Source organism: Varanus komodoensis, unplaced genomic scaffold (assembly GCF_004798865.1).
Source record: "Varanus komodoensis strain SLA01 unplaced genomic scaffold, ASM479886v1 scaffold4, whole genome shotgun sequence".
Classification (NCBI taxonomy): Eukaryota; Metazoa; Chordata; class Lepidosauria; order Squamata; family Varanidae; genus Varanus; species Varanus komodoensis.
In genome coordinates this window covers 60,630,727-60,657,977 of record NW_025335941.1, presented here as the reverse complement: position 1 = coordinate 60,657,977, position 27,251 = coordinate 60,630,727, and the positions used below count along the sequence as shown (strand labels likewise).

At 44.5% G+C, this 27,251-nt stretch overlaps 1 protein-coding gene across 6 annotated transcripts in view; it reads right to left on the bottom strand.

Moving 5' to 3' along the window:
* DLG2 (discs large MAGUK scaffold protein 2) overlaps positions 1 to 27,251 on the bottom strand; it is a 959,957-nt gene that overhangs the window by 288,601 nt on the left and 644,105 nt on the right. For all 6 annotated transcript variants that reach the window (XM_044442340.1, XM_044442334.1, XM_044442335.1 and 3 more), the window contains 2 exons: positions 26,528 to 26,581; positions 4,485 to 4,535 (listed from right to left, as the gene is read on the bottom strand). In XM_044442340.1, coding sequence (XP_044298275.1) covers positions 4,485 to 4,535; positions 26,528 to 26,581 — 105 coding nt within the window. The remainder of the gene's footprint in view (positions 1 to 4,484; positions 4,536 to 26,527; positions 26,582 to 27,251) is intronic.

Below are 27,251 nucleotides of genomic sequence, written 5' to 3'. Positions count from 1 at the left end.
CCAGTGCAGACAGCAACAGGGGGTAAGATAAGTGCTCATGGACCCACTACTATCTACATTTCAGAGCAGCCTTCCCCAACATCAAGTGCACTAATGCAAGGACACAATTGGATACCACCTACACATTGATTAAGGACCTTCTGGCATTGGGATATGTGCTGGGCCCACTTAGATGACGTGGCTATAAAAGATCAGACAATGTGTTTTCTTTGCTTCTAATAATTCAGTTCAGATTATGAAATGCTTTGATTTATCCTGGTCCCCAAGGATGATGAAAGCTGGAATCGGGTGAGCATGGAAAATCAGAGCTGCCTTTCACCACTGCATTTCTTGGAATTTAGCAGAGTGCGACAGAAAGTCTATGGATCTTACCTGGTCTGTGACTTCACCTTTTGCCCCTAGATAGCACCAGAACACCAGCAATCTAAATATCAGCCTGAAGTTTTAGATACGTTTCCTGGGAACACACCCACACACAGAGACAGGAGAGGCCCAGTCCACTGGGAAGTATTCATCCATCCTCATGCAAAATATGAGAAGAAGGCTCTAACTAGCCGATAGATAGATAAGCTATAGATGGTACAGGTATGAGTACAGATATTATATATATAAGGTATAGGTACAGGCATAGGCATAGGCATAGGTATAGGGATGGATGGATGGATGGATGGATGGATGGATGGAAGGAAGGAAGGAAGGAAGGAAGGAAGGAAAGACAGACAGACAGACAGACAGACAGACAGACAGATCTGCAGTACATAAAGATAAATGCTAGACAGGATAAACACATCGGAATAGTAAAATGTGCATCATCCAAGAGCATGGATTATCCAGGTTTCTTTGCTAATTCAGAATCCAGAGAGACATGAACAATCCAGGCAGAGCATGACTGGACAACGTCAGCACATTTTTTCCTGTTATATTTACCAGAAATCTTTACTGATATTATTCAATGCTTAAGTGGCAGTCAAAATTTCATGGATTGCTGGTGCACATGTATCAAATAAAGTTTCTTTCCCTAAGCTTACCATATTTTACCACAAAAGCATATTTAAACTGGCATTACTTCTGTATCACAAGGTGCATTTATTGTAAGACGGTCTCTAAATGCTTTTGTATGGATCTCAATTCTCCGCCAGCGATTCACAGCGATGCCTTTCCCAAGGCCCCCGAGTTGCGTGAGCGATCTTTTCTCCCCAGCCTCATTCTACCATGCTTTTTGGCTACAGCCTTCCTTAAGAAATGAAAGGATGTGAGCAAACGCTTATCAAACATCATTCAAAATTTAACACTGGGGATTATAGCTTGCATAATCAATTATCTATGCCAGGTCAAGCTGCCGCGGTTGACACAAATCACATTGGCTTTCTTTCTATGTAAACTGATAACTTCATGAATTTATTAAAAATAATGTGGCACTCGGAAAGGATACCCTGGGAGGCTTGTGCGCTGCTCAGTGACCTTTTATGCACCACTTGGCGGACAGCAGCTAGAAATGCCTGAACAGCTCACAGCCCCAGATTCCCATGCCCACTGCACATTATCCTCTGCGCCGATGACACACGAGAAACAACATTTGCATTCTGGAAAGCCTTGCATTAAATATAAGCGATGCATAACGGATGCCTCTTTTAGAGTGTCTTTATGAAGTGAAGCCTAATATGCAGAACTATGGAAACAGGTGATCCGACTGTGGTGACTCCTAGGAACAACCATCAACACTGGCTTAGCTGAGTGCAATGAGAAGAAAGGACCCAGTCCAGCATAAGTTGCATTGCGGGTGAGAGTTTAAGTCGAGCCAGGTCCAGGGTTTTGGCAGCATGTAGGCTTCCCCTCCATTCTACCATATCATGGGCTTCCAGTTCATTTCGCGTTCAGTTCAAAGCGTTAGCAATTGCCTTTAATGGCTTAAAAGGTCGAAGGCCATGAGGCTTAAAGGAGTGCCCATAACCCAGGCTGGCCAAGGAGGCCCTCTTGCCTGCTGCTCAACCATCTGAATTCTGGTTGGCAGAACTGCATGAGGGGCCTTCTGGACTGCTGTGTAATTCCCTCCCCTCGCAGGTCCATCCTTCTCCTGGCTTGGGAGAAGAAGTCAGCCTTCTGACTGAAGACGAAAAGGGGTCTTCATCACCACCAACAAAAGACCCCTTTTCTCAGCAGGCCAATAGCCTTTTGCTCTGGATTTGTAGAGGATCCTTTGTATCCAAATGGAATTTCCAAAGAGGTGTCTTTTGTTCTTTTCAGCCTCGATACTGGAGTGCTGGGCTAAAGGGCCAAATTCCATTTCCATGGGTAGGTGGGGTGAAGGCAAAAGGGAGAGGCCCCAAAATACTAAAATGCCTTTCTGGTCTGTACCTATTCCTTAGGATAGGCACTCTGACCCTTCAGAATGAAGGGAAATGTTTAAAAGCTGGGAAACCATCAAATAAGTGGTGGTGAAAAAATGGGGGGACGGCCAAGGAGAAAGGACATTCCTACTGGAAGATTCCTGGAGGGCCAAAATGACATCCTAGGTGGGATAAATTTGGTCTCTGGGCCTGACGATCTGCACCCATGCTCTTGTGTAAGCATAGGAGATGGGATGGAATTTAAGAAGGCAAACAGAAAGTTCTGCTCCAAAGGGAACCAAATGCACATTTCCACAAGCGAGAAGGACCTTGGAATTGTTGCAGATCACAAGCTGAATATGAGTCAACCATGTGATGTGGCTGCAAAAACAGAAAATGCTATTTTGGGCTGCATTAATAGAAGCATCACTTCCAAATTTTGGGAAGTGGTTGTTCTCCTCCCCTTCCCTCAGCACTGGTTAGGCCTCGCCTTGAGTGCTGCATCCAGTTCTGGGCACCATCTTTAGGAAAAACATAGACTAACTGGAACAAGATCAGAGAGGAACAAAAATGATCAAGGGACTTGAAACAAAGCCCGGTAAGGACAGACTGAAAGAACTGCAGATATCTAGTCTTGAGAAGAGCAGATTGAGGTGAGATATGCTAACACTCTTTGAATGCTTGGAAGGCTGCCACACAGAGGAGGTCTGGGTTCTCTTCTTAATGGGCTCAGGTTTCAGGAAGCCAGATTCTGTCTGAACATCAGGACAAACTTTCTGACTGATAGAGCAGTACACCAATGGAACAAATGACCAATAAAGCTCACGGACTCTTCCACCTTGGAGGCATTGATCATGCAGCTGGAGAACCTTCTGTTAGGGATGCTTAGAGTCCTGCACTTCGCAGGGCTTTAGTTCCAATGGACTTATTGGCCCCTTCCAACTCTACTGTTCTATGATACTATGCACTAAATGTACATGAAGTTATGGAAAACAAGAGATGATGATGGATGAAGTCGACCAGTCTTCGGGATCCACACGACTCAGGATAAGCTGCTCCACTGTGGAATCTGCAGGTCGGGTTCTTAGAAATTTCCACTCCTCTGAGCCAATTACAGATTTCCCCAACACCCTGCAAATAACGACTAGCCCCAGTCTGTTGAAAAACGGCATCCTGGCCTGCAGTGACTATACTGCACATTTCACTCCCCAGCATGTGCCTCATTCTGCCTCAGATGGGAAGGACAACCCTGGACCAGTCTTGCCTGGACATGATATAAATCAAAGGCAGGCACCATGGTGCCCATGGGCACCTGCATACCTCCCAGGCGCTTCTCTTGGCACCCACCAATATGCCCAAACCCACCCTCTGCTTAAAAAACCCAGCATTTTGCTGTGGAATCGGCTTCTGTCAATGTGAAGTTGTGAACTGGATGGGTTGTTCCATGTATTTGCATTTGGACTTCACCTCTGCCTTGTACTCAGTACTTGTGCAGGAGAATGCCTCCCATGGCAGCCATTTTCTGATGGAGCCCAGGATGGTTTCTCAGATTGCCAAGCGTACCTGTGCGTCACAGCATGAATGCCTGCTTAGAGCTCATCGTTTCAGGTTGTCTCCATTACTCCCTCCGTTCCCATCCTACATGGGCCCTATCCTTTCAGAGAAGAAGCCAGTGCATAGGGCATGTGCCCCCTTTATGTACATGCATCAGCTTTCACTACCACTGCATTGATTGATTGATTGATTGATTGGAGCAGTTTGGGAGATAATTTACACTGAAAAGTGAGATAAAAGCCTAACAAACATGTAAACACACTTTATAAATAGATGCAGCAAGTCATTGGGAATCTTAGCTTGGAACTATGTGAAGAAATATCACACAGTTATATTTTAAGATGAATGGGGTGGCTACACTTTTTAAAACAAAAGAGCAAAAGCTTTTAAAAGAAATAACTCCCAAAGAGTCTAGGAATACATTGATGACGATTTGGGGACTTCAGTTCCATCAGTAATTGGTAGGATTTTTGTACAGTTATGTAATGTGAATTCCACTGCAATCCTTGAATTGAAAATGAAGGATTATAGCTAAATAATTGCTGTATTCATGTTTCTAACAAAGCCATCCTGTCTCCGTGGTGTAAAGAATAATTAACTTACCCTTTCCAATGTAATTTCTTCAAATTCATATTCAATCTCTGTGCCATTGACCTAAAAATCGATATAATAGAGAAATATATTAATACCTGTGGGAGATATAGATGGAAAGCCCTATATTTTGATAAGAGCAAGAGTTCTTTCATTCAAGAGTGATGAAACACAGTATTTCCAAATGCATGAAATGAGAGACAGTGATACTTCCTGATCTGGAATATATAAATTACCATGCATGGGCAGAATGGAATAACTTTATACGGATGACAAAAATTCCTATACGAGAAGCTGATTTGGCAAAAGCCCACAATATTTTAACTCTCTGGCTCACAGAAAATCACATAGAAAATGTTGTGTCCCTTGGAAGACACATAATTAATTTGTTCTGATTAGTATATCATCATCCAGAATCTAGAATCCTAATCACAGTTTCATCAAGCTTCTTACCTTTCTGTGACTAAGCTATTTCTTTCCCTGTACAGAAATATGTGCAGCTTTTTGAATGTACACATTTTGAATGAACACTGCAATACTGAGCACTAATGCAAATAAGAGTGTTTTCTTTTCCAATACATGTTTGCAAATTCCTGAATTTATAAACACAAATGAAACATGGATTTTTAAAATTCATGAAATGCACATCCACCCTGCCAAAAAATAGGCATTTTAACACATTAATATCTGTGTAAAAGTGCATAAACTTGAAAAATACACACTTTTCCCATTCAAATGAGGTGAAAATAGGGTGAAATTGGGACTGAAACAAACAAACAAAAGCTTTAAAGTGTTTTTTGGAGAATTTACGTGAGCTTGAAACTCACTGGCTCTCCTATCCCTAAGCTTTCTATTGCGTGCATTTTCAAAATGCACAGTAAAGGTTTTTTGCTCATTTTTCAAATAAGTGCACGCTGTTGGATGCATCTTTTTAAAAATGTTGCAGAAAGCATCACCAGCCTGGAAATGCATAGACAGCAGATCGTAAGTGGTGTTTGGCTCCAGGATATGCAAGGAAGACCTTGCATCTCCTGGATGTTTGGTGGAGCAAGCATCTTACTCATGCCTACCAAACACCAGTAGCTAAGGAACGTGGCTGGGAGCATGCTGTAACTTTCACAGCCTGCTTGTGGTCTTCCTGGAAGCATCTTGGAGACCCCTGTTGTGCTGCCCACTGCCCATGATCCACAGGCAGCCCTCCAAGTCTTCCCTGCCAATAGCCTCATCACCTCCTCATCTGACTTTCCCCCCATTACAACACTACTGGGACTTTCTCTGGGGAAATCAGGGCCTGTCGTACCTCCCACAGAATATCTGCCATAGCTGTCTACAGACTGCCTGCCTGCCCCTGCTCCAGGTCTCTGGGCTGGCTCCGGAGCACCCCTTCTCCGACCAGGAGGGGAAAGAAGCCCCCTTGCTGTGTTGGCTTCACTGGGGCCCACGGTGGCCACAGTGCCAAAGCTGCTTGCCTTGTGAGTGGGGGTTGGCCAAGGGAGGGGAAGGAGGGAGAGGCAGAGCAAGGAAGCAGCAACTGGCCAGGACTGTGCCCTCTTCTGGCTCCCCATGGCAGCAGAGAGGAGGTGGGAAAGGGGCAACTTACAGCACCTTCCTCTTTCCAGTGTATCAAGTGATGGAGCAAGTCCTCAAGGTGGACAGAGAGTCCTTTCTCTCTTCATTCTTCCAAAGCTTGCAGTAAGTTATGGGGGGCCACAGTCCACCTGCTCCTCACTCCTCCCTGCTGTAAGTTACTGACTGCTGACCAGAATGCAATTGAGAGATCTTATTCCTGAAAATGCTGTGGTGTGTTGCCCTTGGATGCTATGAAAGGAGGAGGAAAGGCTCTCAGTGAGGAAGGAGGAGCATCTTTCTTTGGGCTCTGGCTAGCTAGCTCCTTGGCTGTTTGGAAGAGATGGGTGGAGCAGGTCCGTGGACCTGGCCAAAACTTTTCTCCTGCTTCCATCAGCTATGTCTGTATGAATGCACACACAACATCCTTACTCCCTGCTCTTAGAGAATGCAGCATCGTAAGACTAAATTTCTGGAGGCTGATTTCCCCTCTGCGTGTGTGAAAAAATGGTGAGATGCCAGATTCTGGACCGCAGTGAACAACGTTGTTTAGGAAACAATTAATCTTCCATTAAATTTAGGTCTTCTTTTATTTGTATTCAGCTATGTGGAAAATATGTTTTGGATTTGGAGTTGTTTGCTTGCCATTAGCCATGGGAGCCTCTTCTGTTAGTTTTCAGGCGCTTGAGCCAAATCAGGGGCTCAACCAAATCACAAATGAGGTCATTTAATGAAAAGAACTCCATCGTCCCTGAGATGGAACACCACAAAATGGGTATTGCATCCCACAATCTGAAATGGTTAGAGAAAGTGTTGAGTTCCAATAACATAAAACAGCTACAGTATGGAAACAATTTTGGTGAATGATGGGAGCATATTTTAGAAAAATATGGGCACTAGTTGCCCTAAGATGTCATGCTCCAATAACATAGAAGCATTGTTGTTGTTTAGTCGCAAGTCATGCCCAACCCTTCACCATCCCATGGGCAACATTCCTCCAGGGTCTCCTGTCCTCCACCATCCCCTGGAGTCCACCCAAGCCCACACCCACCACCATCCACCTCATCCCCTGCCGTCCCTTCTCCTTTTGCCATCGACTCATCCCTGCATCAGGGTCTTCTCCAGTGAGTCCTTCCTTCTCAATGGAACCATTAGTTCCAGTTAATATACAACAGGGGTATTTGGCTTGCCTTCATTGAAGTCCATGCATTTATTTTTAAAAGCAATAGTAAGTTTTGCTACAAACTAATGCTTAGGAATATATAACATATTTGTAATTATTGTTACAGACCTTTTGAAATCTTATCCATTCCTCCTCCCCTCCAGAATATTTCAGTTTCTTTTATCACACTTTTTGTTTTCTGGTTTGCTGTTATGCATTGAAGGAAACAAAATGGCTCAAGGACTACGGGGAGTAAAACTCTGCATTCACCTGATGGCATGAATTTGTCACAAGAGCAACGGGATCCCAGGCATGTCCCAGGAAACTCACCAGCTGCTGCGCTACAGAGCCAACATAAACTATCTCAGCAAAGGCGGTATGTTCCCCTACTGGGTGCTCTCAGCAGCCTCAGTCAACTGGGTCAGGAATGCTGGGAGTTTTGCTGTGGTCCAAAATGCTCAGAGGGCACCAGATGTGGTGGGTTGGCCTAGCAATATATCTCCAGCTTGTCAATTTAGCTGTCTCCTTCACTCAACGAGCAACACTTCAAGTATTCCCCCACTTATTATATCACAGATGAGTCTGCTCACTTATCCAAACTTTACATTGGTATATCCACCAACTAGAACACAGTTGCATCTAGGCCAGTGGTGTCAACACTGACTGGCAGCAGTTCTTATATCTATCTAGTCCAGTTCTTACATCTAGTCAGTATATCACTGCCTGGAAGCAGTGCTTCATATGTAGTCCAGTATAGGCAACACCGAGTGGCAACAGGGGATTTCAAGCAGGAATTATATAGCAAGGCTATATGGCAAGGGGACGGCATACAAAAACTTTAAACAAACAAACAAACAAACAAACAAATTCCAGAATGACCCAGAGATACAGGGGGTCCAAACAGAGAACTTTGGCACGCATCCAGCACTGAGCCAAAGCCCCGTTGCTGATGCCTGATTCACCTCTCCTCGCTCCAGCATGACCAAAATAATACCTGGCTGCCCACAAGACTCAAAACCTGAAACCCCAGTACATTTCTGAAAAGCTGTTTTTCAAACAAAAAAAAAATCACATCCCTAAATATCATCAAGTCTCAAACCATGCTCTCTCTACTAGTTCAACTGAAGCCAGTGCAAAGTCTGCTTATGGGGATAAGCGACTTAAAGGAGGTGACCTGCGTGGAATAGATCTCGGGGGGCAGTCATACTTCTCAGAACAGCGGTACGTGAAAGCTAAAGCTTACATCTGCTAAGCTAGTGTCCTTCAGAGGTCTCATTCTCAAGTTCTTTGATCCATCTTCCTAGCAGTGGTAATGTGGACCATGCTGCCCAGGCAAGAGGCCTGCTGCTGAATTACAATTTGTACAGCATCGTTTTATTAGCCGTCTTGTAAAATTTAGCTTAAAGTACATGCAGTGCCAGGCATGTTATCATATTACTATTATCAGGACAGAACAGGAAGGCCCGGAAGAATGTTGTCCATGGGGTCACAATGGGTTGGACGTGACTTCGCGAATAGCAGCAGCAACAATGATCGGGAAGGAGATGCCAAGAAGGGCTCCCATTGTGTCATTGCCCAGGCCTGCTTCTCCTTGTCGAGGTTGCTTTTTATTTGGGGGGGGGGGTGGAAGAAGTAGATAGAACCAGGAGAAACCATGAACAAGAAGAACAGCAGCTGGAAACAGGTGGTAATGGGGTGGAAGAATAGATGAGAACTGGTTCAGCAACTTCTCCTGCCCAGCTAGTGCTTCAAATATCCTGTTTCCTATTGGCTACCTTGGCTGCCATTCTTGGCAGGAAGATGGATGCAAATACATACACACTTGTGTACAACATCTGAATTTTCACCTATTAAAGTTGCCTCTAAAGAACAGCTCTCCAAACATAAGGAGTGGGCTGCACAGTTCTAGGTTGGAGCAGTTCCGGCCAACTCAGAGATCAGGTTTAGAAATCAGCTGCGTGAACAAATCGCACCATGCAGTAATTTAGATCCAAGCCAAAATTATTCATCAATTATGCCAGTTTAAAATTAAGTCAGTTTAGCAATGAATCAGCCCCTTAGCCACCACCCCACCCTGAAAAAAAGTTCAGTGAAGAATTACAATTCTCTTTGGCATTACAATTTTCAGCCGTTGACCTCAAAAAACAAATAAGTAACAGAAAAGAATGTTATGTAGAGATATGCGGAACCATGTTGTTCTCAATTCCTCCCACTGAGATGTCTAATATTTGTTCTTTTCACCTGACACAATTTGAAAATCACAATACATAGTTAAACACGGGTGGCAGGAGGATGGGTGTAAACATCTCTTGCTTTGATGTTCTGTCTTTAAAAGATTTTTAATGTGATTCACATTTTAAAAAATCTTGTTTTAAAGTATCTAATCTTTCTTATCATTCTCAGGTGTTTCCCTCTATCTGCACCCTATGCATGACTATTGTGTTAATTTTAGATAAGGTAGGCAGTCCAACATTGGTCTTCAGCTTACAGACATTGTTCCGCAAAGCTTTTCATTGCTTCCCTGCATACAGTCAGGTTTCTTTTGTGTAAAACTGTCATTAACTGTGGGGGAGGAAAAAGAGGGGGAATGAAGTGTGTACTGGTAATCTAAAGTAGCTTTTGAATCAGTACAAGATTCAATCATGCAGGGTGGGCAAATTGTGGCCCTGCAAATGTTTTGGCCTACAACTCCCATCAGCCTTAGCCCTCAAAGCTAATGGTGAGGGATGATGGGAGCAGCAGGCCACAATAGCTGACATCCACTCAGCTCCCCCAGGAGCATACTAGGGTTTCAGCTGGCTTTAGCGCCCTGCTGAGACAACATCCTCCTAGTATAAGAGAGCTTCAGCTATCGCAACACACTTGGAGCTATCTGAAGTCCCCTTTTCTTTTCTTCTTGTCTTGATTTTGCTACCAGCTTCCCTTGGTAGCTCAAGGGACCACAGAACAGGGCAGTACTCTTCTAAACTAGTCAATCTGGATAGCTTGATATTATAAGCAGAGGAGGAAGTGAACTAGTATTTAATTTTTAATTAGTATTTTAAATATACGAAGTAACATATTTTAGATAAGTCTTTGTGAGAACCCTCTGGGTAGGCCAGTATTCATCCCATGTTGCAGATAAAGATACTGAAAGAATGGAGGTATGCCCAGCACAATTGAGTGAGTTCATGGTGGCGAGATCTGTGCTGGGAAGGAACAACCCAATCCACAGCACACACTTTCAGCTGAAGCACAATGACTGTAATTTTATAGGCAATATTATGTTTCACATTATCATCAGTATGTTTTAAAGTTAGCCACACCGTGGTTTCCCTAATGTCTTTTTCTCATTTCCAATCAGTGCTCACTGGGGAGGTACATATAGTACTTTCATGTGAAGACTGAGCCCTCAAAGGCATCTGAGACTTTTCCCGCAATAGAAAACAAGTGCCACCAAATTGCTTTGCCAGGATTCAATAACGCCAGAATCTCTCCTGAGCTGGTTAATGCACTTACTTCATACTTTCATAAATGTCTAACTTTGTATTCCACTCTGCTCTGTACTTTTGGGACCCCGGGGCACATCACTAAGCATCCTATACAGAACAACTCAACATCCAGCATTTACTCTTGCCGATAACATTTCTCACATCAATTGGAGCATCCATGCAGGATTTCTTTGGAGTGTAACAAACTGAGTTGATATACAAGGACCATCAATGACATCCATTGGGTATGTGTGCTCCCGCTTTTAAAACACACGGGGGCAAATGAATACCATTCGATTAAGGGCTCAGAATGCTCCACTTTATACCAGCACTGATCAGTTGGTAGCTTGTGAATTAGGCCATTTCTGGAACAATTCCCTTTGGACCTTAGAAACACAGAAACAGAGTGAGTCAGAAGGGGTCTCCTGGGCCATCTAGTCTGACCCCTGGCTCCAGCCAGCTCCACTCATGACATGCCTGCCATGTGCATGTCCAGCCCATCCTTGATCGATGGGGCTTCAACCACCTCTCATGGAAGCCCATTCCCTACCCTCGGGATCCTAACTGTCAGGAAGTACTTCCTGGCATCCAAATTGAACCTTGGCTCCCTGAGCTTCGCTCCATTGGAACACATCCTGCCCTCCACTGTAGGTCATGACCCACCTCTGCATGGCACCCTCTCAGATACCTGTATGTAGCTGACAGGTCCCCTCTGAGTCTTTTCCTTTTGAGGCTGAAAAGACCCGGCTCTCTCAGTCTCTTCCCATAATTTATTTATTTATTTAAAACATTTTTATGCTGCCCCCATCGCAACAAAGCCTTGGGGCGGCTCACAACAAGAACAAAATATACCAATATAACAAATTATACAATAAAAATATTAAAACCCGGTGCATCTTGGCTTAAAAGATTTAAAATCCTATAAATACCAATAAATTAACAATTAAAATAAGTTTTAAATAAAAAGGTCTTAGCCTGGCGCCAAAAAACAATGATGGCGCCAGGCGGACCTCTCTGGGGAGCGCATTCCATAGATGGGGCGCCACCACAGAGAAAGCCCTCCTCCGAGTACCCACCCTCCTAATATCATTCACAGAGGGTTCCCGGAGAAGGGCATCTGTTGCTGATCTCAAAGGGCGGGAGGGCATAGATGGATGCAAGCGTTCCTTTAGATATGCCTTACCCTGCAAACCGGCCACAATCCTAGTGGCCCTTTGCTGCACTGATTCTAACCTTCTCCATGCATCCTACTCAAACTGACAGGTGGTGCTCTCTTGCTGCATCTCACCTGGCAGACCTCAGGTCCAGCATGACAGAGAAGTAAGCATGGGTACCCCATTCTTTTAGGCTGGATGGGCAGCTGCTGGCACATTCGTTCTGTGTCCCCATGGATGTTTGGCTAAGCCTATTAGCAACCCCAGATGAAGCTGGCAATCAGGCCTTCTGCTCTTCCTTCCCAAGGTACAATGATACTAAGTTTTGGTGTAGAAATTCGGTAAAGATATTTAAATACCAGAATGAGGAATGATGGATAGGGTTGCTACCTGTCCATGTCAGCTTTGCCTGGGTCCAGCCATGAAACCATTTGGTCCCCTTTTTAAAAAACCTATTGCATGGACAGTTCCATTTCAATGAAATACATTTCCCTGTCAAATATACATTGTAGACACTGAGTACAACTATGTAATTGTGTATTCCCCACACTAAGAGGAACATCTGCATGCATTTTAGAGCAAGGAACTGCACTGAAAACTTTGGAGAGAACTCAGTCGGAATGGTAACTGTAACTGAAGCTGACCATTTGGCCAGGAAGTATGAGTCAGGCTGATTTGTTTAACAATGTAGGATGACCAAAATTCTTGGACATCTCAACCTAAAATGCATAGGCACAGTTTATCCTCCTAACTGCCATGTGAATAAAGTTTCTTGTGAAGTAGAGTCAACCTGGAGTGAGCTGACAGCCATTTCATAACGGTGTGTGTTAGGGAGTCAGGTCACAGGTGTTGAAACCCCACTGCAGAAATGCAAGAGAGGAGGCTGTGGGGCAAAGCATTAGGGGAAATGGTTCTGTCCCCATGATCCCAGCTTTGTTTGGTATGCATGCACCTCTCCTTGGTTCCTGATCCCAGAAATCCCCAGCTCAAGAATAATGCATACCCTGTATTTGAGAATGTAAATAAACTGCCTTGTAGAGTGTGAATAAATATAAATTAATAAATGCACATGTATTGCAAAGAATAATGTTAATTTCCTCCAATCTGGGAGGATCACTGAGGTTTTGAGATCAGGCGGGGTTTTTTCCCAGACATCCAGGCACTCCCCACATGCATGACGTGGCAGAATCTGCTCCTTCTTCAGCGCCCCTTGTCCTAGCGGGAAACACGTGCCATTGAAAACCCCTGCAATGCAGTCAAAATCGGCTATCACCAGAATTGATATGGGGGCAGTGCTAGCCTCTGGGTCTGTTACTGGCCGTCCTTTGAAGATTTGGTCTGAAGGGGGGCAGAGAAATAGTTTTCACTCGCTGGTGCAATCCCTGAACTGGGGGTTTCAGGGAAACCCACAATGGACTCAAATGGGCTCAAACTTCTAAGAATCCAGCCCAGGGATTCTGTGGCTGGCTGGCGTTCCCTAAGTGCCATGGGCCTTGAGAACTTGCAGACTGCTTCTCTCGTTTAAGTTTCTATAACTCCATGCAAATTTACTTGCTTTAAAATAATAATGTTAAAAAAACTCACCATGACCAACAATGCACATTTCCTGCATAGGTTAAGTGTGAGAATTACATTGTACATTTATTACATTGTATTTAGATCCCGCCTTTTCTGCCTCTGGGGAACCGAAAGGAGCTCACAGAGCTCCAGTTGACCCTCACAACAACAACCCTTTGGGGTAGGCTGAGAGTGAGTGACTGGCTCGTAGTCACCCGGTGAGCTTCATAGCTGCTTGGGGACTAGAAACCAGAGGTCCCAGGTCCCCAGTCCAGCATTTTAACCACGACGCTATGCTGGCTTATCGTTGGAGGATCTGCACATTTTGGAGTATTTGCCCATTGTTGGGAGTGCCAATTGTGCCACTCCAAACTTGCACAAATGTGTATGAACACATTTGCACAAAATCTGATGCCATACGTGAGTTGACAGTGGAAGGAAGGGTGTCGGATTGTTTTCAACACAGGAAGAATGGATCTTGCAAAATGCATGCTCCTCTTTCCTGACCAAAATACACATTCCAATGTACCCACTTGCCTGGAAGCATGGCTGAAGAATACGATACACAGTCCTGAATACCCCTTCTAAGGCACTCGTCCTATTCGTTCTTCTATTATGTTGCAGATCACATTTTTGGCCCACGTATACCACTATGAAATGTTAGAGGAACAGTAATGCTCAAATCTCTTCTCTCTGTGCATCTGTCAGCAGCCAAGAGAGTGTTGATCATTATTCCTGCAGAGAGGCTGGTAGAGAATTGCAAAGTTCAAGGCTTTGCTGTCAGGACACATAGAGATTTATAACCATTAATCCCCCAATATCAGGAAGAGTATATTAGCGCAGGGTAAAACAAACAATTACACTTCAGTGCTGCTTTCCCACCCTGAGCTGTCTCCACGAACTATGAAAATTACCTTGCAGAGTCTGCTTGGAATCACAGTTACCTTTCAATCAAGTCAATCTCCTGTAGAAAATTATCGGATCAGGTATTCATGAGACAAAGTTAATTTGCGCTACCCATGGAGAGCTTCATTTCTCTAGCTGGTTGTGACGATAGACGTGCCTTGTTTGATTCAGAGCAGACAACAGTTCAAGCTGTGTGCCAGGCGCTTTTCATCAACTCGTTGTTCTATGGTCAGTGAATACCTCTATTATGTAAACTATGGCTTTTAAAAGGGGCAGGTGATTTAACTAAGCTCCTATTCTCCTTATGGGTATGGATGGCCAAAGAATCCACATAGCCATTTGGTCCACACTTATTTGAAGGAGGGATGTGTAAGGAATCTGATTGGGTTTAAAACCTGACTGATTTTCACATTTCACCGCTCTTGGCACGAATCCACATCTTGCCCTCCCCACTCCAGTTTGGCCCGATGCAGGTGTAAACCCACTGTGGTGCAAGTTGATCCAGCACATAGATTTCTGTCCCTGTGTGGTGTGCACATTTTTTAAACTGTAATGGAACCTGCCAAAAAACACATGACTCAAGAGCAACTGGCACAGAATTGGTGTATTTGTGCAAATCACAATACATAGAAACAGAAACAAAGCGAGTCAGAAGGGGCCTCCTAGGCCATCTAGTCTGAACCCTGGCTCCAGACGGCTCCGCTCACGACATGCCCACCAAGTGCATGTCCAGCCTATCCTTGAACACCCGCACCGATGGGGCCTCAACCACCTCTTGTGGAAGCCCATTCCACACCCTCGGGGCCCTGACTGTCAGGAAGTGCTTCCTGGCATCTAAATGGAACCTTGATTCCCTGAGCTTGGCTCCATTGGAGCACGTCCTGCCTTCCTCTGCAAGGAAGAATAGTTCTCTACCCATCTCCATGTGACACCCCCTCACATACCTGTATGTTGCCAACAGATCCCCTCTGAGTCTCCCCTTCTCCAGGCCAAAGAGACCCAGTTCACCCAGTCTTACCTCATACGGCATCCCCTGCAAACTGGCCATCAACCTTGTGGCCCTACACTGCACTGACTCTAATCTGGCTATATCCTTCCTGTAATGAGGGGCCCAAAACTGAACACAATACTCCAGTTTCAGGCACACCAGAGTCGTATAGAGTGGTAGTAATACCTCTCTTGATCTAGAAGCCACGCTTCTGGCTACGCAACCAAGGGTGGCGTTCACCCTCTTGACCACCGCATCACACTGCTGACTCATGTTCAGCCTGCAGTCGACCAGCACCCCGAGGTCCCTTCCACAAGTGCTGCTCTCCAGCCACTTGTTCCCCAACCTGTACTTATGACACTTATTCCTATGCCCCAAGTGCAAGACCTTGCACTTATCCACATTGAACGCCATCCTGTTGTCTCCTGCCCACTTCCATAGCCTGTCCAGATCCTTTTTGATACAGCGGTACCTTGGCTCATGAATGCTTCAGTTCATGACCAAACTGGGTCGCAAACAAAAATTTCAGACAAATTTTGACTCAGGTTGCGAACTCCGCATCGGGTGACGATCGCAATGTGCTCGTCTTTCCTGCACGGGCATGATCACGGTCATGCTGGGGGAGGGATGGCCACAATCGCGCCCATCTCCCCCCCGCAAGTGTGCCTGCGATCACGCCTGTCTCCCCCCCACAGCACACCCACGAACACGCCGGTCTTCCCTGTGATTAAACAAAATATTTACAGAATGGATTATTATTATTATTATTATTATTATTATTATTATTATTATTATTATTATTATTATTATTAGAACATTTCTATGCCGCCCCTTGCCGAAGCCTCGGGGTGGCTTACAACACAATAAAATACATTGAAATACAATAGAACATAATAAATTACCATTAAATACAAAAATACAAAAAATACACTGAGTTACAAACATAATAATATAAAATTAAAATTATCAGTATAAAATAAGTAAATAAATAATATAGGAGGAGAAAAGAGAAGGAAGAAGAAGTTGCCCTGGCCAGATCATATGTTTTAACAATTAAAATGATGTTTAAATAAAAAGGTCTTTACCTGGCGCCGAAAAACCAGTAACGACGGTGCCAGGCGGACCTCTTTGGGGAGTGAATTCCATAGGTTGGGCGCCACCACAGAGAAAGCCCTTGAACCCTATGGGGGAATTTGACTTGGCTCGTGACCAGTTTGGGTAGTGACCAGAGTCGTGGAACAGATTAAGTGTGTGAGCCGAGGTACCACTGTATGTACAAATTACAGGCTATTCTGCACCAATCACACTAAAGCTACATGATTTTTGGGACTTCATTTGCACAAATTTCATTATAAGTTAAAAGTGCACAAACTGATCTTTTAGAGATGGGGGTCCATGAAACACCCTCTGCCTTGGCCCACTCCTGTTCATCTGATTAGAATTGTGCAGGGAAGCCATTCAATTCCAATGAACCAGATTGTTCTGTTTTGGTACACACTAACTTCAAGCACCAGAATAATGCTGCCTGTGTTTCATATCTCTGCTTTTTAAATGATTTAGACATAAGAATTAAGGCTGATCTTCAGCATTCTCAGCAGTTCACAAAAACACCCACACTGAGACTCATTGCAGTGCCATGGGTAGAAATTTTCTGTTTCAATCCACCTCTCAGCATCAGCTCTACGTGTGGGTTGTGAACTTCAGTAAGCCCCCTTGTTCAACCCACACCGTCATCTGCAATGCAAGGACAGAATGACACTCATACTGCCAGGGGCTGCTGGATTTAGTGGACAGTGGCCTGAGTGACGTGATGCTGAGCTCGGTGGCAGCTTCAGTGTACTGGACCCTACTGAACAGAAAGGTATATAAGAAGACTTCCTGGTCCCATTGAATCTCGCTCAAGAACAGTTGTTTTCCTGAGCTCTGGCATGAACCTGTAGTTTCAGGTTATTCTGCAAACCTGTCAGGCTACTCAGTTCAGGGGATCATGAGCCCTTTGTCTTCTGTGACAGTGGTCATATTTTTTGTGGTCTTCATGGGCTGGCCAAACTGCGGTACTTTTCAGGGTTGGCAAGGTTCACTGTGATAATGATGAGGCAACAGAGGCTTCTGGGTATTTATGGCAAGCTAGGGAAAGCTGGACTACAACTCCTATGATCCCTGATCACTGGCCATGAGAGCTAAGGTGGATTGGAAGCTAGAGTCGGACATCTGGAGGGTTTACATCACACACACACACACACACACACACACACACACACACACACAGAGCCAATATAAAAGCTGTTGAGCTGTAAGAAATGGCAGTACAGCATCACTGCTTGTGGGAATCAAAATGGCAGCAGGGATCTTCATCTTCATCATCATCATCATTATCATCTCATCTCATTTCATTTCATTTCTATACTGCCTGCAGAAAAAACTCTCTGGGTGGTTTACAACAAAGTACAAAAAACAATTAAATACAATAGTTAAAAACATAAAGATTAAAAAATTAATTTAAACAAGCATAAAAGTACATTAAAAGACTATAAGACTATTAAGGCGATATGTTCATGAGTATAAGAAAGGTACTTGGATAATCATGTCAGTAAACCAAGCTTCCACATTCGGCACCAGCTGAAGCGTCTGCACTGTCTCCAAGGACAGCCTCACACAGAATGCATTGCAGTAAACTAATGTTGAGACTACCAGAGCATAGACCACTGAAGCCAGGCTATCCCTCTCCAGGTAGGGGCACAGCCGGGCCACCAGCTGCAGCTGGGAGCAGGCACTTCAATCCATAGATGTTACCTGAGCCTCAAGTGACAAAGACAAATCAAAGAGCACCTCCAAGCTAACCATGACAGTTCTTTTCCATGAAGAGCCCTTTCCATACCACCCTCTGTCATCCATCTCCCAAACCGTCGCAGTTATTTCCAGACTTCAAAGACTACAAATGTCTTTTCAGTTTCTTTTGAACCCACATCCAACCCCCAAAGTGTGATGACCACCGGCTCTGCCACAGACAATAAGCCAGAGATACTGTTTGTCAGCTCCACGGACCAGATCGAGACTACCTGGGGTCCTCCGTGGATTCCCAGCTTTTGAACGCTTTCTCCATTCCAAGAGGTGGGAAAGTCTCCTTTAAGGTTCAGTTACTGGTGGTATGAGATTTTAGCTAAGCTATGCTCATATTCCACCCTCTCCCCAAAGACTGCTTGCTTTTGGTCCCATCTGCAACTGGAACATGGAGCCAACGGCTTCTCCGAAGTGGAGTCCAGCCATCAGGGAGAAAGAGGTTCAGCGCCCTGTGATATGGAATCTCCAGATGGAGGCAGTTAGTGGACAGAAGCAGTAGGAGAGCTCTTCTGCCATCACACCCTGCCCTGAGGCCCCCAGATCCTTGAAGAAGTACCAGTGGTCTGATCCAGCCAGGATGCTTCTCACTTGGCGAAATACTGCTCATTCCTGCCTCTTCGCGTACCCCTCATAAACCACACGTGTAGCAGCAGGCCCGACTGGGAGAGGACAGCGAGAAGAAACTCCTGCGCTTCTTTAGCAGCAGGCATGACAGCAGAGAGGAAGTAATTGACTCATGCACAAAGCACCTCACACAATGGGTGCCCCGAGCATGTGCAAAATGAAAATCCGGGTGCACAAATGAGCATCAGCAGCAAACGTATAAATTCAATGCACAGCCAGATGACAGAGACTCGGCCGGCTTCTGTAGTCTTTGTCTGCGTTAAAAGCACCAGAGAATAATTCTTTCTGTGCTATTCAACTTGCTCATCAAATGAATTCCTGCAACTTAAGCTCAGCGAGCTAAAACTACTCAAGTCACTGAACCCAGAAATGAGGCTAATTAACTAGTCCTTTTATGATTTGCGGCTGTTTGCTACTATAAAGTGCTGTGTATCACATAAAAGGGGGGGCATCCGTCCATTCACCCTTTCAGATGAAAGGACAAACACAATCAGCCAGGGGATGGAAGCCCCAAACATGAAAGAGGCTGCAGTCATCTCTCAATGTCAAAAGCACCCATACCCACTCTATGTTCTATTTCTGAACATCTACGGCTGAGTCCTTGAAGCAAAGCTAGGAAACTTTCAAGACAACAGAGACTTGAATCTTGTCCTAAAATGGGGGCAGAATGGTAAGTTAACAAGCTGTAAGTCGAAGGTGCCATGGACTTACCAGGAATATATTTATTGTATTTATTATAGTTATACCCTGCCCTCCTGCCCTCCTTCCTTCCTTCCTTCCTTCCTTCCTTCCTTCCTTCCTTCCTTCCTTCCAAGGAGCTCAAGGTGGGTTGCATCATTTTCCTCCTCACTCTCATTCTCACAACAACAGCCCTGCAAGGTAGGTTGGGCTGAGAGTCTGTGATTGGCCCAGGTCACTCAGTGATTTCCATGGCTGAGCGACACTCGAACTCAGATCACCTGAGTCCCGGTCCTGCACCACGCTGGCTCTCATACTGATATCCTCAACTGAATTTCAGAGGGGCATGCTTGGGTGCTTGTCGGCGGTCCACACCCCTGTGGGGTCCCAGGGACAAGAGCTGCTCTGCTACCTTGCCATGGCAACTGGCTTGTTCACCTTTCCATCTGGCCCTTTCCAGAGGATGCTGGTGGTAATGAGGAAGAGCAGCAGATGATGGCCCAGCCTATTTGCTCCTGGTTCCCGTCTTGCCAAGTGGTAGCAAAGAAGAGAAAGAGGCAGAGCAGGAACAGAGGGGGCACTGCTGAGAGAAGCGGACTCCCTGAGGGCATCTTGCCAGGAGCTTATAAAGACCTGGAGCTGTGGGAGGTTGAGATGGTGCACCAGAAGGAAAAGGTGGGAGTTTGTGAGGGCAGTTTGTTTTCCCAGCCGTTGACCTGCTCCAGTCACCCCCAAACTTGCCCTCCATGGCGGTACCAGAATTGTCCAGCGCTTCCTGCAAATGGATCTGTAGACCCTGAGGGGCAACCCCCCCCCCCCCACCAATAGGGGTTAGACTAAAATGCTGATCAAGCACCCAGTCAACTGGAATCTCTTTATATGAAGCCTCATGCCAACAGCTCTGAAATCATCAATATTTCTTACATGTAAAGGAAGCATAAAAAGCACTTGATTGCAAGCTAAAGAAGCTTGAGGTCTGTCTTTCCAAGCCAGACTAAAATGATCCCCGATTTTTGAAAAAAATAATTGCACTCTACAGAAGTTTGAGGTCTGGCTTTCTAATACAGACTAAGACAGTGACCAATTTTCTCGAATAATGATTGCAACCTACAGAAACTTAACTCTAGCTTTGCAATACAGATTAAATGCTCATCAATTTTCAACAACAACAATAATAGTAGTAGTTTAAATATCCTTATGGGATAGAAAGTATGGTCCATATGCCCTGTTTCCAGATTCTACCTGTCACTTTTTTATTCAGCCCACCACCATAACATATTAATTGTTGGTACCCCTATGTATTCATTTTCATTTCTCGATTTCAAAAAACATATAGCAGTCACCTTCATCTAGAGCTAGAAGTTCTCTGGTATACAGTAAAAATGGAGGAAAACACCCACGGCCCACATTGATAAACAAACAAACAAACAAACAAACAGGCAAGATGAATAAACTGATGGCTGAAAGGAGCAGGGGCTGGAAACAGGAACCCAAAGAACTAAACAGACGGTGATAAAGCTACAAAAAACACAGAATGGCAGCCGAGATATGGCAGAGCTACTCAGACCTGCATGAACAAAAGTATATTTGCTGGCTGCAAAAATATAGCCACACGGAAGCCTGGTGGATCTCTCTGGGAAGGACATTCCATAATTGGGGCTGCCACCAAGAAGGCCCTTCTTGGGTAACCAGTCACTGTCGCTCTGCACATGAGGTTTCGTTATAGTATCAAATTCTGTCAGTAGCCTGGCCCACCTCGCCACCATTTTGTGGCATGGAAGGTGACTTTGGGACGCTTGGTAAACATCCTGCTCATGGCAGAAAAGAGCAGAGACCACCGGGCCAGAGGGTAAGTCAGTAGGGAAAGGGTGCAAACGGGCATTTTGCTCAGGCTGAAAACCAAGCTGGAGAAACAGAATGCTGATGGAACAAGAAATGGGGCACTGGAGTCCAGCTGCTGGGCACCCGAGTCCTGCCACTCCAACTTTCCCACATGCACCAACACTGGAACAAAACCAAGGGTTTTCTAGATTCACAGCTATCTCTCACCCATGGTGGAGGAAGTTCCTCAAGCCTTTGAAACTGCTGAGGAAGTGCAGAGTCTCTCCATATCTGGAAAAGAAAGCTAGTTTTATGGAAATTTCTGGATGTGGGGAGCAGATACAAGTTTGGGGTCACTGGCTTGGCCAATGAAATCCTGAAATGTATAGCAACAGTGCAGAGCCTGGGACCACAGGATGAATGCAGCCCACTTGGGATCTCAATTCAATGTTCTCCAAATGACTGCTTTCTCCTAGCTGTGCTTCCGCTCCCAAGACCGCAGATTGGTGATTTTCTGGCTTTCATGGGCAATTCTTCCTATTCCAAAAGAATTAGATTCTTCTTCGAAAATTCTTCTCCTGGAACAGGTTGATAATATAGGTAGCAACCTATAAATAGGAGTTCTCGTGGTGCTGTCACGTGCTCAACAGTGAAAAGCAAATGGTTTCCCGGAGATGTAAAGATCCATCTCAGGATTTCAGCCACCTTCTTCCCATCCATACCACGGAAAATATCCATTCATCACAGGTCCCTTCCTTGTAAAACAGCACAGGGCATCTCACAGCCCCCCAGATGTCTTTGGTCTACAGCTCCACATGGCCTTCCCCAGCACAGCCAATGGGGAGGCATGCTGGGAATTGTAGGCCCAAGCATTTGAGTTCTATAAGGACTCCCAGTTGTGAGGCAGCGTGTCAGTGATAGCCCATCTTCATTACTATCTTCATTAAAATCCTAGATCATGAGAGTGACTTTTGCTTTTTGTTTCCAGAATCACAGATGCCAGCGGCAGGAATAAATAACAAACCCACGAGGGACCAAAAGGAGAATCTTATCCAAGTAAAAACTCAGTGTTTCATCAGCGGAATGCATTAAAAGTATTCTATCAAACCGCTGCATCTTAATTGAAATTATCATTTATCCCCATGAATAATGCAACTGAATAATGAGAGGATGCATCCAAAAGCTTATGAAAAATCTGCCTTTGGCAAAACCCTCTTATCTCCCCAATCATCTTGAGCAGAAGTCAGTTGGAATAGCTAATCCAGGAAGGCAAATATGCTGCCGGGAAGCAGCCAGGCAATATGGACACCTTTCCTACGGCCAAGCATGGACAAGGTCATGGGCAAGAGGGCCAGTACCAACAGGAGCAGCACTGGGGACCCTGCCCTGGTCCTGCAGCCCAGCAGGTGTCCAGGGACACAGCCCCACTGGGGTTGCTCCGCTCCACCAGTGAAATCTGCTGGTGCTACCCCCTCTTGTTCTGGCTCAAACAATGGGGCAGCAGTGAGAAGGGGGAACAGTAGCCTGAAGTGCCTGATCCTGCGTAATCTTGGAAACTAAGCAGGGTCAGGCCTGGTCAGAAGTGGGATGGGTGACTTGAGTGTATGATTCTATGATTATTGCTGTCAACTGCCTAGAGAGCTTTGGCTATGGGCAGTATAAAAATGCAATAATAATAATAATAATAATAATAATAATAATAATAATAATAATAATAGAGTAGGGCTGTGTGAGGAATCCTTTCAGGGATGGGAATCCGTTGGATGCTCTGGGCTCGGCTCTGCAGACTCTGCTCTGGGTCAGCCCTTTGCAGCAGCCCAGAGTCCGAGCAAGCACACCCAGCATTTATGGGGTGCTCCCCCGGAATCAAAGCCCAGGGTGCAGGCAGTGCCCCTCTCTGGAGCCAGGAATAGCTGCTGTGTGAGAAGCTGGAACTGGTGCTGAGGAAAGGACAGGTGCTGTCCCACCTCGCAGCAGATACCCTGGGTCATTGCTTCCTGGCTTGTGCCTGCCAAGTGAGCAAGTGGCCACAAGGATGGGAAAGAGGAAGAGGAGCCAGAGCAGCTGGGGATCATGGGGGTGAGGAGGGGGACTCCCTGAGGGAGGGACCCAGTCTAAGTGCGGGTCGTCAATTTATTTATGCTGTTAGCCGTCCAGAGACGTTAGTAACTGGATGGCATACACATTTTATAAGTAAGTAAGTAAGTAAGTGCCAAGGCCCTCAAAAACCTGAAGCAGCAGAGAAGGGCAAACCAGGGGCATGAATTGAATCTTACTGGGAAAGGCTGATTTTTTAAGACAGGAATCCAGTTGTAGTGTGGGGAAGGGAACCTCTCGGGCCTTCCTCTGAGTACCTGCTCAAGGAAGACTTGAAGGGAGACAACCAGGGGAGGGCCTTCTCTGCAGTGGCCCCTCATTTATGAAAAACCTTCCTACTGCAATCACCTGGCTCCAAACTTGTCATCTTTCCAGCACCAGGTTAGGACTGTCCTTAACTGGAGGACTTTAAGATCTGCTGGGATACCCAGGGGCTTGGAGGGATCTTTTACAGAGTTGTTCTTTGTATGTCTCTGTTTTTATGATATTTTAAGATATTTTATGTCTTGTTTTATGGGATTTTGTAAACTGCCCAGAGATGGTGTAGAAATGAAATACATCATAATCATCATCTTCATTTATTTTATTACTTTAACAGACATCCAAGAGAAGGCCTTCTGTTCAGAAACTAGTACTGAGAAGGAAAGGATGGCTCACTCCATAGCTCATGATCTTCTGCTTAGAAGCAAAAGACAACTGTGTTTAGACTAGTCTTCGGCCCATAATTGATTTGGAAATGTGCTGGAATTTTGTGTCTAACTTCTTGCTCTGATTGGTTCACTTGCTGTCCCTGCATGCATTTGTGTTGGGTTAAATTCCTGAATTGGTGGCCCGATGAAGAGGACGCAAGCAACTCATTGGGTGATGAGGTAGGAACATTTAGTCATCTCATCTGTAGGGGCCTATGATTTCCTGAATTAGAATTCCATCCCTACAGAAATCCATATTTCTCTCCTGGGGGAAAAGAGCTTCAGAGCTGATCTCCTTTGGAAAACTTCACCTATTCCTATTACGCCTGTGCGTCTCTGAACCCCAGTGGGCAGAGTGAATAATCCCTTTCTCTTACCCTTATTTTCCTCTAACTGCCAAAATGTGCTTCCTCCAGCTACTTTTCTTTAGGTTAAATAATATATACCCAGCCAGAGCTTTTTTAGGTGCTAGCAATATTTTATCAAGATGTTTCCCAGTCTGATTTAGTATGCACTCAACTGAATGTAGAAGCCATCACTACTATTGATGAGCTTTTGCTCCAAGTTTGAGTAGCTAAGTGCATTGCTCATTTCTGACCAGCATTTCCCCGCTTTTCTTAAGGCATTCAAAACTAATGGAAAAGCCAAAGTGGGCCTGTTATTTTTATCCCATTGCATGGCAGTGATTGATATGTGGCATTTTGCAAGAGATGTGATACAATTTGTCCTCTCTAGAGCATTCACGGCTTGGAAGGCTTTCACTTACACACACACACACACTTCTTTTCTTCTACTGCTGTAAGCCATGTTGAAATGGATGCTTCATCTTTTCTACTCCCTGCAACAAGTGGGCTTTTTCAATCATGAAAACAAATCCACTGTGAGGGAGAGAGGGGGAAATTCCACAAGCAGTAAATAACAACCATTCAGACTTCCCCAATCCAGGTAGTTTGGACTACACTTTTAATCAACCTCAGCCAGCATTGGCAATGTACGGAGTTGTGATCTAAGTTCACTCCATCTTAAACTTCAGGAATTCCTTCCAGTCTCAAGTGTGGTTCAAGACTGCATGAAAGGTTATACATTTTGCTAACAATTTTCCTGATGGACAGCATTGTTTTCCCTCCTAAGCATGTTCCAAGTTCCCCTTTTCACCACCATACTTCAGCATTGGCTATTCTGCTGGGAAGTGTAAACAAAATAGTAAGTCCTTGACCCTTCTCTAAATAAATACTTCTTCCTTCTCTTTCCCCTCCTATATTTTTATTTTATACTGATAATTTTAATTTTATTTTTGTAAATCAATGTATTCTTTGTATTTTTATATTTAATGGTAATTTATTATGTACTATTGTATTTCAATGTATTTTATCATGTTGTAAGCCGCCCCGAGGTTTCGGCAAGGGGCGGCATAGAAATGCTATAATAATAATAATAATAATAATAATAATAATAAAAAAAATAAATCCTCCGACAGGCAGTGTGGCATGCGTGTGAAAGTCCCGAACTTGGGAGGTCTGGTTTGTAGTCCTCATTCAGTCCCGAAAGTCACTGAGTGACTTTGGGCCAGTCACTCACGATCCATCTAACCTACCTCGCAGGGTAGTTGCTGTAAAGATACAGTAGAGTTTTGTAAGCTGCCGTGGGTCCCTCACGAGTGGAAAAATGTGGGATTTAAATAACATGCAATAATAAAACATTAGTTATCGTGTTTTGGCTCACATTTGGAACAAGAAAGTAGAGGAATTTTGCATTTGCCAAGCAGTAAAGATATGCAATGAAAGCACAGCAATAACAGGAAGCAGATCATGGTCAATTTAATACCAAGTGCGAGAGAATCTGCAGCTTTACCTACTGGAGGTTACCATGTATTTCTATTTTTTAAAGCTCATTCTGGTGTGCTAATAGCATTTGAATGCAGCAATAGTCATTTTGTACTGTGTTTTACTGCCCTCTTGCACATTACTAACGCACAACCCAAACGAAGCTTGATGCAACTGCTTCTCATCAAGTCTGCAATTTTTGCAATGTTAATCAACACAGAGACATGCAGAAGTGAAACACTGTTTTCTTCTGTTTACTTGAACAGCCATGCATACATCCAAGCATAGTTTCCCCAAATGTATGCGTCAGTTGTGCTTTTTTGAAATGGACCTAGATGTGAACGACATGCTGCTTTTGAAAGGTAGGTCTGCTGCCAAGCACTTCAAATGCAGAGACGCAGCTATGACACCACAGCAATTTTTTGACCTCAAATCTTAGTCTCTGAAAAATCTTATCGCCATCTAGACACTGTCTGGCAGCTAAAGTAGCCTTCCATTAAGCTTGTTTTACAAGCAGAAGGGCTGGGATATCTGGTAACGCATGTTGTTAAAAATAATTGGCCGTTTATCTTAAATTAATGAAGAACAATGCCAGAAACTAAACTAACCACACAAAGTTTAAAAACAAACACTTTGTCCTTCCGAAATAAGAAGATGCAGTGAAATTTTGTCAACTTACATAGGGAATTGTGTCCAATGTATCCGTGTTGACAATTATAGGAGCAGGGCTGGCCTGGAGGGGAAAGGAAGAAAATAAATTTATAATACTAATCTAGCTCAAAGACCTTCAAGACCTTTGTTACAATGTGGCTTGAGTCTCACCTAGGACAAAAAGCAGCAACAACAATCCATGGCACATCAGGTAACAATTCTATTTTTTCATTATATACACGAACAGGCAATATCAATTTGCACTGGAATTCCAAGTTCCGAAATTCAAATTCTGAAGACTGCTGTGAGATCAAGATCAAGGCACTCACAGTTCAGCAGAATTCACTGTATAATTGTGATTGTCATAGCAGCAGATTTCAATTTCTCTCTGTTTCTCATATTCCAGTTCTAAAGATACGTTAGAAACATATAAACAGAGTGAGTCAGAAGGGGCCTCCTGGGCCATCTAGTCTGACTCCCGGCTCCACCCATGACATGCCCACCATGTGCATGTCCAGCCTATCCTTGAACACTCTCATCAAGGGGGCTTCAGAACCTCCTGTGGAAGCCCATTCCATACTCTGGGGGTTCTAAGTTCATCTCAAAGGTTTCAAATTTCTCCAGTATTGAGTTCATTTCAACCTGAGTTTGGAGAATCTTTAAAAAGAGTTCTTAGGAAAGTTCCTAAGAGTTTTTATGCACATTCTCTGAACGCATCTCTTTTTGTCTCATATACTTTCCCACAACTCATC